This window comes from Vanessa cardui, chromosome 12 (assembly GCF_905220365.1).
Source record: "Vanessa cardui chromosome 12, ilVanCard2.1, whole genome shotgun sequence".
Taxonomy (NCBI): domain Eukaryota; kingdom Metazoa; phylum Arthropoda; class Insecta; order Lepidoptera; family Nymphalidae; genus Vanessa; species Vanessa cardui.
In genome coordinates this window covers 9376191-9395919 of record NC_061134.1, presented here as the reverse complement: position 1 = coordinate 9395919, position 19729 = coordinate 9376191, and the positions used below count along the sequence as shown (strand labels likewise).

General features: G+C 31.8%; 1 protein-coding gene across 3 annotated transcripts in view; it reads right to left on the bottom strand.

The window, feature by feature from the left end:
* LOC124534123 overlaps positions 1-19729 on the bottom strand; it is a 183625-nt gene that overhangs the window by 22480 nt on the left and 141416 nt on the right. For 2 of the 3 annotated variants that reach the window (XM_047109815.1, XM_047109816.1), the window contains exons 5-8: positions 2745-2836; positions 1507-1644; positions 843-920; positions 637-657 (exon numbers count right to left, since the gene is read on the bottom strand). In XM_047109815.1, the coding sequence (XP_046965771.1) occupies positions 637-657; positions 843-920; positions 1507-1644; positions 2745-2836 (329 nt within the window). The remainder of the gene's footprint in view (positions 1-636; positions 658-842; positions 921-1506; positions 1645-2744; positions 2837-19729) is intronic. The other variant, XM_047109817.1, reaches the window with a different exon arrangement.

Below are 19729 nucleotides of genomic sequence, written 5' to 3'. Positions count from 1 at the left end.
GGAATGTATCTACGAGTCATAAATTTGAATTATTATTTCATAATATTATTTACTTTGTATTTCTTTGTATATGTTATAGTAGAATATAAATAGCTTCGTTTTTAATTTATTCAACACGACATGATTTTCATTATGATTTACTGTTCTATTTTTAAACCACAATATTTATTGCACCAATTTGAATGTTACATATGGCCAGTACGAAACCGCAATACCGCGAACAGAGCCGCATTCTGAATTAATCTGATCAGCAAACAAAGCAATATCGAAACACCAATAGTCATTTCGAATCATCGCCAAAAAGGTAAGGTTTTGTTTATATTAAAAAAATAAATACAAAGGAGGTTATATATAATAACCAAATGCAGGATTTTCTCGACCTTTACTGTATAGAAATGGTGCAATGCGGTTGAATAGGAATCACGCTAACCCTGTCTTTGTACTGCAATCTTAAACCTTTGCTTAACCTTGAGTTGTCAAGTTCTAGCAGTCAGCATTATGCGAGCATTTGCGTTGTATCCGGCATTTGATATTTTTTTTTTTCGCTAATTGATCGCACTACACAGAAATTCTAAGTTTATATAGCGTAACTACATCTACATTGAAAAATGTGCTAATTACTTAAAATATTCTTACATCCGAATGATTTCCAATATCCTAATAGGATTTTGCATAGTAAAGAAAAAGTTTCGGATAAGTTCATACTATAACAAACATCTCACACACACAATTGCTACATCACTCAATTTGATTACTATTTTTTTTAGAATTAATTGAATACGAATCCAGGTTAAATGTTCTAATCAGTAAACAGAAGCAACTAAATAAATATTTATAATTACCGAACATGCTGAGGGCGCTGAATGAGCTCCACAAGTGCCTCCAGCTGTTGCAGCTGCTAAAGCGCTGCTTCCTGGCACCTGGGAAGCAAAACCGATATCATTATCTGACACAAAATTATCATCTTTATCAACACTTGAAAATAATATAACAAACATGGTTATACTTTTAATAAAAAGTTGTTACAAAGTATTTAATAAAGATTTGAAGAAACTGTACAAAATTGGAAGATTATTCGAAGTACTGGAATGCTTACGCTAATATATTTGGTATACTCAATGACGGTGAAAGATAAATTAATAAGTTAGAAATACATACAATCACTGGAGTTATTGAGATAGAGGTCGAGAAGTTTTACCAGACATATGATTATTTATATTCAGGTGCTAGAAAGCGCTCATGTATATGGTTATTACAGGGTTAACTATAAAGGCAGCCAAATATTAGTTTTAGTAGGTTTTTTTTTATAAAGAAATCATTAATGTTTGCGGCTAGCAATTACAGTTAGGTAAAGTAAAAACACACCATCTATGTATCCTATGGCGTTGAATTTGATGAACGCGTATCGACCTGCCAAAATTTTATTGATAATGGAATGCGTAACAGTTAAACTAAATATACTTATAAATATATATTCAATATTAAATTATGTTATTACAGATTTACCTTCAACTGTTCCTGTTTGTAATCTGGCTGATACGGTAGTAACATACGGATTTTCCCCCATCGATTGAAGAATAGTACGATAGCACCTATCCATACGATAAGTACTAATACTACGATGCCAATCTCCACACCTCGTATCTGTTACAGAAAATAATTCAATTATAACAAACTAATAAAGCATAAAATTTATTGCATTGACTATATTAGTCAATGCAATATCCAGATTAAGTATCATATTTTTTTTATAGTATAAGTTGGCGGCCGAGCATATGCGCCACCTGATGGTAAGTGGTCACCATCACCCATAGACAATGACGCTGTAAGAAATAATAACTATTCTTTACATCGTCAATGTGGCACCAACCTTGGGAACTAAGATGTTATGTCCCTTGTGACTGTAGTTACACTGGCTCACTCACCCTTCAAACCGGAACACAACAATACTGAGTAATGCTATTTGGCGGAAAAATAACTGAAGAGTGGGTGGTACCTACACAGACGGGATAGCACAAAGCCCTACCACCAAGTAGTATATTAATTGAGTACTAATATTGTGTGTTTTTTGATTCAATAAGTTTAATCTTATTAAGATCGACATCTAGTATCAAGAGGTGTACATCCTTTATGTGTTATGTTATACAATATCCTAATTTTCATCTTAGTTACAAAATCTTAAGGAACATTAATATCCAAAATGCTTTAATTGAATATTTCATACCCAAAATAATCTGTCAATAAAATGATTTCCCAGTAATTAAATTCATTGGCTTTTGAACTCTACAACATCGTAAGGTTTAGAATTTACATTTATATTTGCAAAGTTTAATTATAGCTATTTTTTTTAAATATTTATTTATATTTTAACTGTAAAATGTTTCCATATCAAAGAAAATTTATTTGATAGAATAAGTAGCTTCCGAAATTCAACGTTAAAACTAAAATATTCATCCCTTTTTTGTCGCTTTCGAAATCAAAGAGAATATTTCGAGGTAGAAATTTTATACGCAAAGGTACAATAATTTTTTTCCAGTAAATTTGGCAAAGATCAAAGTTGTATTAAGTATGAATTACAGCGTGATAAATTGTCTACGCATTTTATATTATGCTTTTAATAAAAAATGCTCAATGATAATATTGTTTTAAATAAACTTTTATTTACACAAGTGAGGACACGTTTCGTAGAACATGATGTCAAACCAACAATGTTCAAGTGCTAAGGTAAACTAAGCTATTATTACCGTTGGAAATGTGGGTGAAGGGTCAGGCGGTGACACTGTGGAGCGGGGTGTTCCCAACCCCCCATCCTGCTGAGGCGAAGTCCGCGGAGGCTCTGCACAGATACGATACCGGCATTACTTGATAATGCAGTATACCCATTGTTGTATTAATAGTGGCACATTACATTTAGATAAGGTCCACAACAGCTAGCTTTGAAGCTGGTTAGCTGATCCAATGTAAAGTGATTGACATATCTGAAACTACAGTTAATATCTGATATTCTGATAAAATCCATTCAGTTTTGAATACAGAATACATAAATACCTATTGTTGTTAAACGAAAATTACTAATATAATAATTTTATCGCTCACAACGGCTCAAAGCAAATTACGTTTTTGAATACGTAACAAACTCCGGCGAAGTTATTGCCACTAAAATATATTATGATTCCACTGGAATGTCTTTAAATTTTCTAATAATATCTTTAAGTCATTCAAATAAAATCAACCTTCTTCGCTTAAAATAATAAATTATAAATAAATGATGTCTATTAATATTGTGTAATTGGTTTTCCAAGTCAAATTACAAATGAGATCATCATAAAATACATTCAATCAGAGCTATAGAAGATATCATAGGGTTTACACCTACTCATCCCTTTCATATTTGGATGAATCCGTTGAAGGGCCGAGATGTTAGAACGCTTGCATCCTAACCGATGATTGCGGGTTTAAGCCCAGGTAAACACCACTATGTATGTCCTTCAATTCATCAATATGTATGTGCTTAATTTGTGTTTATTATTCTTCTCCTACTCGGTGGTGATGACATCTTGAGGAAACCTGCATATGTGTAATTTAATAGAAATTCTGCAACATATGTATTCTACTAATCCGCATTGAAATAGCGTGGTGTAATATGTTACAAACTTTGTCCTCAAAGGGAGAGGAGGTTTAAGCCCAGCCGTGGGAAATTTACAGACTGTTGTTGTTGTTGTGGACATTAAAACCAGTACATAAACATAATCGTTACTCATTTGTTTATAAAAATAGTAAAATTTTGCTATTGTAAAATGATAAATATTGAATAATTTGAATAGGACACATGAATAAAACAACCAATATCCCGACGGTTGGTTAGCGAATTCACTGACTCTACCTGAGAGATATTGTATTTTCATTTGCAAAATACACTTTGTGGTCAAAACCATCTATTATTTACTACGTGTTACGGAAATGAAAACCCGGCTTTGAGACAGTACGAGCGAATAACTCTGTTATAATTTGCACACCTGAAAATTACATCGGCTTACAAGCTACAAGCATTCAATAGACCACTAGTTATTCGTATATCTGAGAATGTTTCGGTATGCTGGTAACACATTTTTACAGTCAAAAATTATTTTGTTAATATAGTTACAGCAGCTACAAGAATAATGCCAATCAAAATTTATAAAAAAATGTATTTTTTTATAGGGATGCTGCCGATCAAATAGTCCCGTACATTGGCCTAGGTACTGTAAGAACAATTAGGTAACAATTCCTACCAATGCATGACCACACTCGGTGACTAAGATTTTATGTACATGTAATTACATCAATTATTATTTTATTGAGATGATTTAATGTCTTCACAGATTCAATGTCAATACATTGGTGCGAGTAATGTTTGAACCCTAGTAGGTATGGAAATTATGAATTATTTTTCGAAATTAAAATATCGAATGGAATTAAAATTTCATTTGACGTACGAATTTATAAAAAACAATAGTAATTCTAATTTGATATGTTCATAATTATAATTATTGAAATATGTAAATATTGTATATTTTTGAATAGACTTACTTATATAAATATAGATATTTTTAAAATGAATGTGCAATAAAACAATCGGGACGCACTCAGAAATCGGATTCCGCCCAAGCTAAAACAGCTTGTAAATGTCGAGGCCAATTTTAGATGTCGGTCATAGCACTCGAGGCGTTGTAACACATGTTCGTACGATGCAGTTAAACTTAGATTGTATCCGTATAAAAACTTTTTATTTCGCCCGTATGTAACTCGGAATTTCCGATCGGATAATCCCACGTCCATCTCGGTGTCGCAAACAATTTGTGAACAACATTTTTGAATTTCGAATCGCTATAGTTTTACATCAGGATATACAGTTTATAAAAAGTAAACAAAGCAACTGAATAATTTTTTTTTTTTAAATAAACAAAGCAAGTGAATATTTTTTTTTTTTTGGAATGTCATTCATTCATTATTTAACGTTAGCCAAAAAAAACTTAAAACAATTTTGCTTTAAAGAAAAAGTTGATTTCCGAACATACTTATTTAAAAAAAAATAAAAAAATTAAACGGCTATCCTGTCCGCCCTCAAATTTCTTTCTATTGCGTGATGTTTTTTCTAAAAATCCTTTCATCTTCTTATGATTGTCTATGAAATGATTCACTTAGGTGTATGTGTCTAGTCACTATATGTAAGATTTTCATAAGAAAAAAATCATCATATTAGAGTAGCCAGTTCATTCAGTGTTGCCCGTTTAAAATTAAATTAAACTGGTAACTAATAGTGATTGTTAATAAATTAAATAATTTCCTTCATACTGAAGAAATGAAGAAAACGTAATTTTCCACTAGTTTTCTACATAAAAGAAATTCCCTGCAAAGCTAAGATTCTTTTCATCCGGGCGTTTTCTTTTCTAAGAAATCAATTTTCCAAGTCAGATACTTTCAATATAATATCGAAACTTTACTAACTTCAACAATACACACTTTGAAATCCTCTTATGAAACGATAAAATGATTACAAATAGTTTTATGAAATTTATGTTTCTAGAACAAAGAACTACTGTTAATATTTTAAAACTTCTTTTTGGAAGTTCATAGGTCGCCCTTCTTCGGAAAGCAAAACCAATTTACTGAATAAATTAAAATAAAGATTACAGTTGAAAACACTCTTAGATCCTCACTTACAGGGGTAAATAAAGCTTTAAATGTATTTATTTTTGGCACAATTTTGAGTTCTCTTGATCTCCCTGATCAGATCAAATGAACAAGATCTGTGACTGGAATCGGCCAGAGTAAAATACATACGTACAAAAAAATTATTCGTTCTATAGAACATTATTACTTTAAACTGAGTGGCTTTTTTTACTCATTTTGAATAAAGAATCATTTCGAAATTCAATTAATCTCAAATGATACCAAGAGAGTTGTTGTTGTTGTTGTTGCAAGATTGTATCTAAAAGCGAATTGTATCGAATCATAATACAAATTTTGATTGGTCACATATATTGGCATAGGTGACTTGTTTCGCTTTGCCAATATGCTGTCAACTGTGAAACCTTAGCTGTATCTATCCTTTATCTGTCATTACACTGTCTCACTCACTCTAACCAAAGTTCACGTGGAAACAATTCTTGTTTGTAGATGAGATCTTTGGCGAGCGTGTCGTTACCAAAGCATTCTATAAACGATTTGCATATTAAACAAGTCACTTGGAGAATGCAATTATTATGTAACACAAAGGCAAAAGGAAATTACTTCAATTAAATAAAAGTTTAAATACACTGCGTCTTATTGTCTATAAAAACGTAGTATTTTCATTTAGAACCGTCAATGTTTATAGTAGTGATTTCAACCACAAAAACTACACACTGCTTTAAAACTGGGCCATCACAATTATGCCTACATAAAAAGCCATTAGGGAAATGGCAGTTTGGAATAAGACCGGTCTTGTTTTACATCTACAGTGCATCCGGAAGATCACACGCGGTAAATGAACTAACTGGAACGACGCCAAGCTGTGAAGATTTAGCACCGCGAGTAACTCTGGATCAACTCTGGACCGTACAATTTTAATCGACGCTATGAACGTTTGAATGATACATCGTTTGTTATTATGCAAAACCGGTCATAAATTTTAAAGCACGTATTTAGATTAGAAATATTCCATAGTTGGGCAGGCTTTCTTTCAACAATTTAGTCGACAAAGATTGCTTAATGCTTCGAGAATGAGATTATTTATTTGCGCAAAATAAGCACTTGATGTTGAGTATTTAATTCCTGATTGAAACTTGTGTTGTTATAACCGTGTACGATTCTCTAGCTCTATATCTCTAGCTATTCGACTATTTTGATTTTATGAATTTTCTATCGCTATGCTAAGAATGACACTTATTACGTTCATATATAATTTTGTATGAATTTACCGTAATAAAAAAAAACATTCATATAAAACAGACGTGTATGTATTATTTATTTAAACACTAGCTGTGGTCTTGTTAGAGTTTGCATACAACAAAAATGATATGATTTTAGCCTAAGTTACTCCCTATATATATCAGTTGTCTACCAGTGAAAGTCCCATCAAAATCGGTCCAGCCGTTCCGGAGATTAGCCGGAACAAACAGACAGACGGACAGACCGACAAAAATTATAAAAAAATGTTATTTTGGTATATGTACCGTGTATAAACACATATGAATTGAGTAAAATAAATAAAATTTTAACAAAAAGAAAAACCGACTTCAAACAAAACACTATATTAAAACAAATGAATATGCACGAAAAAGTAATAAAAATAATTGCGTATTCAACATATTTTTTAGAGTCTTCCTAAGTTAAATGAAATGAAAAATATTAGACTACTTAAAAGTCGATTAACGATTATATCATGTAGTTATAATTATTGTTATATTTGGAGTCGGTGTCAGCCAATAAAACCCTACAGTATATCTATCAAAAAACAATACGAGAATACTTTAACAAACATGTTTTTTACAAATTACCTTTTACACAATAATATACTGGATCAATCAAGGGGCTCGTATCGCTTCTTTCTTTTGATTGTTGGGGCAAGGGCACCGTGGCTGACACCGGCTCCAAATATACCAATAACTATAACTACATGATATAATCGTTAATCGACTTTTAAGTAGTCTAATATTTTTCATTTCATTTAACTTAGGAAGACTCTAAAAAATATGTTGAATACGCAATTATTTTTATTACTTTTTCGTGCATATTCATTTGTTTTAATATAGTGTTTTGTTTGAAGTCGGTTTTTCTTTTTGTTAAAATTTTATTTATATTAGATTTCTAATAAGTTATGTCAAAACTTTCGAGAAGTTAAATATGTACTTAAAAGTATTTTGGAAATAATTTATTATTATTCCCATCGTTGTTAAAGATCTCAGTGAGATATATCTACATGTCTAAAGTACCCATTAAAAATAATGGCACCTCGGACTCAGTATATAATAAGAAATTAACAGAAAACACACACTTCCAATCCCCATTTTACTTATTGTTATAATTTCTGAGATTCCGTGATCAATCAGTGAGTGGTATTTTGCTTTTATATGTGGATATAGATTAAAAGGTATTTTCATCAGCTGTTAATATAAGGTAAGTATCTTAAGAGAACGACCTTGAGCAGCTGTGCTTTTTATGTGTTAATTTTAATTATATATATCTACATTGAATAAATAAATTTGAATTATATTCATGCAACTAAGCCAGAAAAATTTTATTCGTACATAAAAATCAAAGATTTTCTCCACCAAAACTACCATTCTTTAATTTTTTTTAAATACATCATTATTATTATCGAATTAAATTAGGTATTAAACAATGATATACCGAAGAAATGTTTCATATTTTATAATCTTTGACAATTTAAGTAGTATTATTATATCAGAATGTGTGATATTTGGCTAAATGTATGCAAGACGAGTAGGTAAGCGTGAAGCTCTGGTTCTATTTAGTGATTCAAGGTCAAATAATCCTGTATCCAGCATGTGTAGATATATGTATAGTACGACACAACTTAGATGTAACATCGGCAAAATTCGTAAAACCGATCACATCCGAATTAAGTACACTATCCCAAATTACCAATATTTACTTGTAATATCATATGACATATATATTATATACATCTAAGTTGTGTCATACTATAATTGTGTATAAATAAATAAAATTTTAACAAAAAGAAAAACCGACTTCAAACAAAACACTATTTTAAAACAAATGAATATGCACGAAAAAGTAATAAAAATCATTGCGTATTCAACATATTTTTTAGAGTCTTCCTAAGTTAAATGAAATGAAAAATATTAGACTACTTAAAAGTCGATTAACGATTATATCATGTAGTTATAGTTATTGGTATATTTGGAGCCGGTGTCAGCCACGGTGCCCTTGCCCCAACAATCAAAAGAAAGAAGCGATACGAGCCCCTTGATTGATTCAGTATATTATTGAGTAAAAGGTAATTTGTAAAAAACATATTTGTTAAAGTATTCTCGTATTGTTTTGTTGATAGATATACTGTAGGGTTTTATTGGCTGACACCGACTCCAAATATAACAATAATTATAACTACATGATATAATCGTTAATCGACTTTTAAGTAGTCTAATATTTTTCATTTCATTTAACTTAGGAAGACTCTAAAAAATATGTTGAATACGCAATTATTTTTATTACTTTTTCGTGCATATTCATTTGTTTTAAAATAGTGTTTTGTTTGAAGTCGGTTTTTCTTTTTGTTAAAATTTTATTTATTTTTTGATTTTAAGTGAAGCTGATGTTGACTAACTAATTTTTTTTAATATGGATAGATTAAGCGTTCCGTTTATATGAGTCAGAAACTACTTCGAGGACAATTTCAAAGGAAACTTGCGAATAAAGCAAAAATAGACTTTCGAAAATGCGGATTTAATACGTCACGCGGCGTAAACTACAAGGATCCCTCGAAAGAGCTGTAATCGAACTCAGCAAAAAAACTTTGAAAAAGACCAACTATATTTCGTACATCATATGACATCACATCACATACACAAAATTTGATTAAAGATAGTAAGAAATTCTGCCCCATATCGCACCCTAACTGCGAGCCGTATAGGAGTTCCATCACTACATAGTATAAAACAAAGTCGCTTTCTCTGTCCCTATATCTTTAAATCTACGCAACGGATTTTGATGCGGTTTTATTTAATAGATTGTGTGATTCAAGGGGAAAGTTTGTGTGTTAATACATGAACAATATTGTAAAGAAACACTAATAATTTTAGAAGTTTGCAATATGATGTCGTTAATAAACAAATTCTGTAGTATATTTAGTATCAGTATTGCACCCGTGCGAAGCCGGGGTGCGTAGCTAGTTGTTTATAATATTCGACTATGATAATTACATAAACATAACCACATTACGGAAGGTGACTCAAATATCCAAATAACCTATAAATAAAAGATTCGACCGAGTATCGCTAATGTGCTCCTCAGAATTGTTCCGTTCCTCTCCGTTCCGTTACTTTGTCATGGATCCTGTGCTCAGAACCTTACCAAACTTTCACCAAATTACCCTTGAAGTATATATTTTATAATAAAAAAAGAATTATCAAAATTGGTTAACGTGATTTTCAGTTATTCACCTATTTGTCGCGCATATACGTAATGCAAATTTAAGACTTATGTCGTTTTCACATGGATACCATCATCGGAAAAAAAAATAAAAAAACGGGACCCCACGGGAAGCACTACCTTTCAAACAAAAAAAAAATTATCAAAATCGGTCCACCCAGTGAAAAGTTATGAGGTAACAAACATAAAAAAAAAAAAAAAAAAAAAAAAAAAAAAAAAAAAAAAAAATACAGACGAATTGATAACCTCCTCCTTTTGGAAGTCGGTTGAAAAGGAATTTTTAATATTACAAATAGACACTTCAATTTTATTATATGTATAGATAAGCATAAAGGTATAAAATAACCGGCAATCCGTTTGCACTTCCTCATCGACGCTCTGGTGTGATAAGTATTGTATACTTATCTTTTCCGAACTGATAATGTTTAATTTGACAATCAGTAAGTAAGAGTAATGTTTCTTTATTGAATAAAGTAATTTGATTTAATCTGATTTCCGATTGTACAATCTATAGCATCTAACACAAATGCATACAACATCAAAATCGGTCCAAACGTTAAGAAATAGTTCCGCTACGTCCAATAAATTTATATTTACATAAATAATCATTAAGAGAAATGCGGAATATTGATTATAAAAATGCTGATTGACTTAACGCGGTGGGTATGCTATTCTTCTACTTGGAAAAGCGCCAAGCTGTTGAATACGACGAATATCTTAGATGCATTTTTAATCGGGGTTATTCTAGCCGCAATAATATATAATTACTCTATGCGCAATAAATACTTTTTATTTGTACCTTTTTTGGTCTTCATTAATAAATAAAGAAAACAATTACCATATTTATGAAAATTACTCGGCTGTATAAGTTTTTAATTTGGTATACTTGAAGGTCATATTGAAAAGAAACATCAGATGTTAAAATTTTCATATAATATGCATTCAAACAGTAACCTTACACACATTTCCCCGCAGTTAACACACACGTACATAATATCTATGTACATATTTAATGTGATATTTTCATGTAGCCTGTTACATTAAAAATTATTTTCATAATTTTAACTTTTTTTTATAATTATATAAAACGTCAAAAAAGTGTCAATTCGCTAAATTCCGTGCCATTGACCTATTTCCCACTTAATTTATATCGGTGTTGCTAGTATAACGCTTCAACTTGGCATTTTCTAAAATTTTAATTAATATAATAAATTACATTTATTTTAAAGGTGCATTAAAACAATTATTAAATAAGATTTTAATCATCTAATTCGTTTGCTGAATTTGATTAGAGGTCATTTCACATCGTTTCAGATTAATTTAATAGCTGTCTTCCAGTTTAAAGGTTAGTTCTTCGATGTAGGTGTCGGAGTTTAGTTATGATAAATTTACTTTGCCTCATATTTGGCTTTTCTTAATTTTAATAATTATTCCAAAATTATTTCCCTGATTTAATTATGGATATAATTCCTTTTTCATTAAGGGTATTTTGGTAGTGATACTGGTCACACTCGCTAACCTTTCAAAGGTTCGTGAACTTTCGATTTCGTTCTTTTTGAATTTTGGAATTATCGGCTTCACACCGAATCCAAACTTCTAATTCGATATACTGAATATATCGGCGAGTTGTCTTAATAATTGAGTTTCTTTATTTGTGGTTGTTTAGTATTCAGTGCTTTAATAGCAGTTATCTTTTCAGAATTTATATTAACAATGAAGTTTTGAAGTTTGACAGAACTTTATATCATGTTTACCGACTCGTAAGAAATTGTAAGTCTTTAATTCTTGTTTTTGATTAAATGCATTGGTTTGCTATTCGAAAATCGTAGTTATGTGTAAATTGTGGTTTCCAGTGACCCTTTGAAATGGTTCTCCGGAGTTAAGATCGTCAATTTGTGTAAGCAGGACTTTGAACCTCCAGAAGGTAAATTCGTGCTTACATCTCTCGTTAAGGTATTTATCATTTGCTTATTAGCTTAACTTATTGAACCTGTATATTTCGTATTACAGGAGGTTTTTTTTTAAATCGGATTTACCCACCACGTGGACTTCTTGAATGGAAATATTAAGAGTGAACGGCTCCAGGTTCCTGGTTGAGTGTGCCCAGATAGCGGCTGGTGCAACTCCAAGGACAGCAGGCCTGTTCCCTAAGCCGTTGTCGGTATCCACGTGTAGCTGGAAACTTTGGTGATGTACCCCCTTTCAATTATATTATAAATTTCGTTTACACCGGTCTGGCGAACGGTGTATTCTTTCAAACCACATCAACTAATTTATTCGTCAGTGGCGCCTAATTTTCAACCTTAAATTTTGGATTAGTAAACATTGAATTTTCAAGCTTTCCTTTTATCCCAAGTGACCCACGCTGAGTCTAGCTGGCATAATTTTATATAATAGTCATTATAATAAGTAACTAGTAAATTAAGTAATTGGTTGTTTATAATACTATGTTACTGTGCATTAAAATTTTTATAACCTAATATTGTTTCTTTATACCTAACCACCCAGAAAGGTAACAAGCCAAAGAAAACAATGTCATTTCAAAGTCAAAAGTCAATGAGGCATTTTTTGACATTTCAGTTTATTAACTAGCAACCCGCCCCGGCTTCGCAATGATATGATATCACAGTAGAAATTATCAGTGTTTATTTTCTATATTATCCATGTATTATATACAAAAACCTTCCTCTCGAATAAATCTATATATTAAAAAAAAAAAACAGCATCAGAATCCGTTGCGTAGTTTTAAAGATTTAAGCATACATAGGGATATAGGGACTGAGAAAGCGACTTTGTTTTCTACTATCTAGTGACTAGTGAGCAGAGACTAGTGATTATGACACATTAACCATAATATTTTATCAAATCACCTTACATTTTTGTAAGGAATGGTATAATAACACCATTGATATGAATATGATATGATATTCAGCTAATTTTAACTAACATTATACAGTCTTAAAGATATGAAACTTTAAAAGTAAGGAACATAATTAAAACGAGACGTATATCGCAGCCCGTTGTGGAGCAGAGAAGATAAAGTTCGGAATGAATCTCTTTAACAAACGAGCCTCGAGGCGCTTACAACACACTCTGACATTAACGAGAACTATTAATAAAGTCAAGTAAAGGAGGAAATCGGTTCTGTTGAGCTTGTTATATATAAATACTAGATGTGCCCACGACTTTGTGTGTTTTTAAACTTTTATATTCTGTTTAAGGCGGCTTTTGTGATATTATGACAGGTGCGAGGCACCCAGGTAGAAGAGGCACGCGGTACTGAACAATATTTTGACATTATTATATACATATATATATATATATGTATTTCTAAAATAAAAGTAGTTTAATTTACTCCTTATTACATCAGCTATCTGTAAAAGTTCCACCAAAATCAGTCCAGCCGTTCCAGACACAAAAGTTGAGAAAAATGCTATTTTGATATTAGCAACGTGTCGTAGATATACATGCATTTAACATTACAAACGGACACTTCAATTTTATGAGTATGTATTAACAGTTTTGAATTTCTAAGGCCAAATTTGATCGTATTTAAGACGGTTCTCGGATGCAAATATATAACTGCACCTTTATTGTTATTGATCTATCCTATATAAATAGTTATATATAACAGAGGTTCGTTGGTAAGAGCAGTATTTGACAGGACAATATCTGTAGGCAACTCAGTTATATTTGTTCTACTGATAGTATCTTGCTATACAGTATGTCTACTTGTTCTATTTATTATAATATATAACTATTATAAATAATCAGACGTTTAACAGTATTAATGGAACTTTGTCACGTTAAAAGGAAATTTTGCAGAATAATTAAAATATGCAAATAAGTGTTTCGAATGCTGCCTTCATTTGGACGTTCAAAGTCGTCACGTAAACACATTGCTTCACCATTATATTGAAATTCATAATGTAGTTACATAATATATTAATGAACATGTGTATTCATTGTAACATCTATCCAACGGCTACCTGGATAGGTGCGTTGAGGTATATAAGGCTGGTTAATGACAACATATTTTTTATATATTATAAGTAGGCGGGTGGGTAAATAGTCCACCTGATGGAATGTGGTCACTACTCACAAACATTTTAGGAAATATCTTTACCAATGCATCACCAAGCTTGAGAAACGAGATTATATTTCTCTTGTGATTGTAATTACTCTAAGACACTTACCCTTCAAACTGGAATACTGAAATTATTTTGTTTGGCGTTAGAATATCTAATGAGTGAGCATTAGCAACGCGGGCTTGCACAAAGCCATACCGCCAAGTAAAGTGGTCAAATATAGATTGAATGTATACGATTTATAATAATTATTTTATATAAAAAATAACCAGTTTCTTATTGAATACTTGTGAAAGAAATATTTATATTCACATATAGTTTTTACCTATAGCGTAGCGTAGTAGTAAAATGTATTGTCATTATTTTTTTCGAAAATATAGTAATTAATTAAAGCACTATTTCAATTCAATGAATCAAAACAAACTTTAATATTCATTTAAAACATTTTAATTACAGAATGAAATAAATACTAAAATCGAACACAAAAATGTTAAAATAATGAAAACATTTGCAAATGAATTGGAGGAACAAGCGAATGTATTTGATTTTGAATCTTAAATTAACATGCTAAAATTAACATGCTTAGTATTCTCGAAAAAAGTCGATTAGATTCGATTTTTTTTTGTACTTTTATATGGTACTCGCAAAAGTGCTCTCTAATAAATAATCGCTTTGTTAAACTGTATGACATATTTTATTTTTCTATATTTAAATTATTTGATTAATTCAGAACGTTATGTTTCTTTTTTTTTTAGCCTGTAAATAATACAATTATACAAAGTTCTTTATAATTTTAAATACTTGTTCGTTTATTTTCGTTGCTCGTTTCATAACAGACTGGCACATAGGTGAAATGATATTCTAGACACTGGCATAATAAGAAACAGTAGTCAAGAAGGAAATATGATGCCTTAGATCATGCGTCTCTAACCAAAGAATCTAATCTGTCTATATATAAGCCCCTTGTATCTGTAGCTTTTAAATATGCATTTCCATAGAAATAGTTGGCAATTTCATGAATCGCAACTGCATACTGTTGTTTAGTAAACTCGTTTGATTTAATGACAGCATTAACGAAGGAAACCTAGCTAATGTCAAAATTTCAAACGACTTTGAAAATTGCCTACCTAGGCAAAATTTTGTTACGAATGCATGTTGATTCTAAAGTTGTAATTTTGTATCGCTGAGTTAACTTTTATAACACATGCATCTTAACCGATCATTGCAGTTCATCCCGCGTTCGGCGGTAAATCTGCCACATGCGTATTCCACCCACCCGCATTGGAACAGCGTGGTGGAATATATTCTCCAAACGTTCTCAAAATGGATAGGAGGCCATAGCCCAGTAGTGGGAAATTTACAAGCTGTTGTTGAACTAACTTATTTATATAAAATTATGTTTCTACACTATTGATGTTAACAAAAGTATATTATTATATTCAATGAAATAATTCCCTGTACAGTAAGCAACAATGACGCACAATGTCACCATAATATTAAAGCAAATTGGAAATGCATTCCCATGACAATTCTATTCGATTATATTCTGTAAATTTATTTACTACGATATATCATAGTGTGACCTAATCAAACTTGTATATTGAAAACATTGTTTTTAGAATAACTTTATTCATTTTATTATTTAGTATTTCTATATATGTGGGAGATAATATTTTTAATCAAGTTCTGGTGTTTTTTTATGGTATAGGTATGGACGAGCATATGGGCCACCATCACCCATAGACAATGACGGAACTAAGATGTTATGTCCCTTGTGCCTGTAGTTACACTGGCTCACTCACCCTTCAGACCGGAACACAACAATACTGAGAACTGTTATTTGGCGGTAGAATAACTGATAAGTGGGTGGTACCTACACAGACGGGCTTGCAAAAGCCCTACCACCGAGTAAGTCAGGTGTTAAGGTGTTATGTCACGGTTGTCTTATTGGCTCAAATGACAAGTCTTTATAAGAAGCTCAACAGATGTCAACAGATAAGAAGTGTTTCAGTGTTGAACGGCACTATCGGTGCTCTGAACTGTTTGTTTGGTAATAACCCAGGTGAGCGTATTGTTGAATTTATTTTGTAATAATAATGCTATAATAATGTAATTTGATTTAATTATTTTTATGGAATTCATTGTAATCGGTGTTTAGAAATAAGTATGTTTACCGGCTATTATATTAAATTTATTCAAATATAAATCGGTTTTACTATTTACTTTGCCTTCCAATATCCCAGATATAAAGTGAATTATGAAATTAATTTAATATTGATCACGCATCCGGTCACAAAAGTGAACACCATGAGTTTTTTCAATACTTGAGCAATTATTGAATAGGGCAACTACTTTTTGCATTCGTCGTAGATTGTAGGTATAAAATACTTTTTATAGCTTTTTTTTTAGTAGCCTACGTTCCTTTTGAGGTTCTGGCTTATTATGTTATAATATGAGTATAATGAGTCGAGATGGCCCAGTGGTTAGAACGTGTGCATCTTAATCGATGATTGCGGGTTCAAACCCAGGCAAGCACCGCTGATTCATGTGTTTAATTTGTCTTTATAATTCATCTCGTGCTCAGCGGTGAAGGAAAACATCGTGAAGAAACCTGCATGTGACAAATTTCATAGAAATTCTGCCACATGTGTATTCCACCAGCCCGCGTTGGAACAGCGTGGTGGAATATGTTCCAAACCTTCTCCTCAAAGGAAGAGGAAGCCTTTAGCCCAGCAGGGGAAATTTACAGGCTTCTGTTGTTGTTGTTTGTTGTATATTATAATACCAAATTAAATCAAATTCGCTTCAATTGTTTAGCTGTTAAATAGTACCAGAGAGAAAGGCGCAGTTACTTTCACATTTAAAATATTAGTGTAAATTCGATTATAATACGAGTATGCTGCCTTGATATCTTAGTGCTTAAAACACGTGATTCTTAACCGAAGTTTAAAGGTTCAAATAATAATAGGCAACTGCATTTTATGTGTTTAATCAATGTTATATCATCTACTGCTAGGCGGTCAAGGTATATATCATAAGGAAACCATATCTCAGGTGAAAATCCCGGATAAAAGCGAAAAAGCGTGGATGGGATAAGCTTTTCTTTTCTTTAACCTTTTCCCTCAAAGGAAGGACTAAGCCCTGTAGTGGAATTTTATGGGGTTACTACTTTAGTTTTAGCAATTGAATTAAAGGTAAAATGTTTACTTTATTAATTTTGATACTGTTCTTTAAAATTAAAATATGACATTTAATATATATAGACGACCTCCATGGTCGAGCGGTATGTACACCGGTTTTCATGGGTACGCCTCTCCGAGGTCCCGGGTTCGATTCCCGGCCGAGTCAATGTAGATTATCATTAGTTTTCTATGTTTTCTTGGGTCTGGGTGTTTGTGGTTCCTTCGTTACTCCTGATTTTCCATAACACAAGTGGTTTAGCTTAGGTTTAGCATTGGGATCAGAGTAATGTATGTGATGTTGTCTCATATTTAAATTTATTTATATTTAATATATAGATTAAATTAGAGTTTCTCAGAAATTAATTAATTCTGGGAAAATATTCTTTACTCTCATTAAATTTGATCGATTGTGAGTATTTGGCTATTAATTTCTCAGTCGTCTCACATGTAGCAGAGTTTGGAGTTTCCCTATTAAAAAAGAAAATAGAAAACACGTTTATTGAATCTGTTTAGTATAGAAATTATTGATGACAGGATGAATCCAATACCTTTCCAGCAGTTTGGAAGTTAGCACACGTGATTCCTTTACCTAAAATATCAAATCCATCTTCATTTTCACAATTTCGTCCCATCTCTATTTTGCCTATCCTATCAAAAATCCTTGAAGACGTTGTACGTAAGCAAATGTCAGAATTCCTAACACATAATCATCTCCTTAGTCCTTTTCAATCCGGTTTCCGTTCCGGTCACAGTACTTCCACCGCACTGCTTAAAGTCACTGAAGACATTCGCTTTGCTATGGACAAAAGAGAGTTTACTATTCTCATTTTGCTCGATTTTAGCAATGCCTTTAATTCAGTCGACTTTGATGTATTGCTTGGTATCCTTCGCTCACTTAACTTTGCTCAGCCTGTGATTGATTGGTTCGAATCTTATCTTCGTGGTCGTCGGCAGATGGTAAAGTCTGATGAGGCTTCCTCGGACTGGGCTGATCTCTCTGCTGGCGTTCCGCAAGGCGGCGTACTTTCTCCTCTTCTGTTTTCAATCTTCATTAATGAAATTACCAAAGTTATTTCTTCTCACTACCATCTCTATGCAGACGATTTACAACTTTATAGACACGCCACCTTATCAAATCTGTGTTCGACCATACATGATATCAATTATGATCTTGCAAAAATTAAGAACTGGGCTGCATCCTTTGGGCTTCTTGTTAATCCCTTGAAGTCGAAGGCACTGATAATAGGTACCAGACAGTTACGTAGCAAGATTAATTGGGATATTGTACCATCAATTGTCTATGGTGGAACTAAAATTGCATATAGTGACCAAGCTTGTAATCTGGGGCTAGTTATAGATTGCAATTTATCATGGAGAGCTCAGGTTAACGAAGTCAGTAAACGTGTCCATTTCTCTCTGCATTCTCTAAAACGTTTGCAGAACTTCCTTCCTTTCAAAACAAAAATTTTACTTGCACAATCCCTTCTTCTTCCCATCCTGGACTACGCTGATGTTTGCTATCTTGATGCGAATGATGAGCTGCTTGACAAACTAGATAGACTTCAAAATTTGTGCATTCGTTTCATTTACGGTCTGCACAAATTTGATCACATTTCTCAATATCGACGTCAGTTAAAGTGGCTTCCTATCCGACTTCGCCGGAGCTTGCACATTTTATCGCTTCTTTTTAAAATATTAAAACATGGTAGCCCTGATTACCTACATGAGCGTTTTCTGTTCTGTCCTGCTCGTGAAAGACCAGTACGCGCATGTGTGGCGTCGAAAACTCTTGAGGTACCATTTTTTAATACTACTTCCTATGGTAACTCGTTTTCCGTTGTTGCCGCTCGCCTATGGAACTCTCTTCCCGATAATATTTTCTATAATAATGTTACGATAAATTCGTTTAAAATCAGAGTCAAGCAACACTTTCTTTCCACTTAAGTTTAATTTATTTTATATGTATGTATTTATATATATTTTTTTTTGTATCTATGTACGTTGAATGTATATATATGTATATAATAATAATATATATGTATATATATATATATATATATATATATATATATATATATATATGTATGTATATGTATATATGTATATATATATATATATATATATATATATACATATATATATATGTATATATAGGTATATATTATTGTATTTATTTGTATTTAGTGTGTATTAATTTATCGTTAAGTCTACTTGAATTTTATAATATAAAACTAATTGATATTGTACCTACACCATAAATCTGTACTACAAATAATCTCCACTAGATTCAGGGTTTCTGGA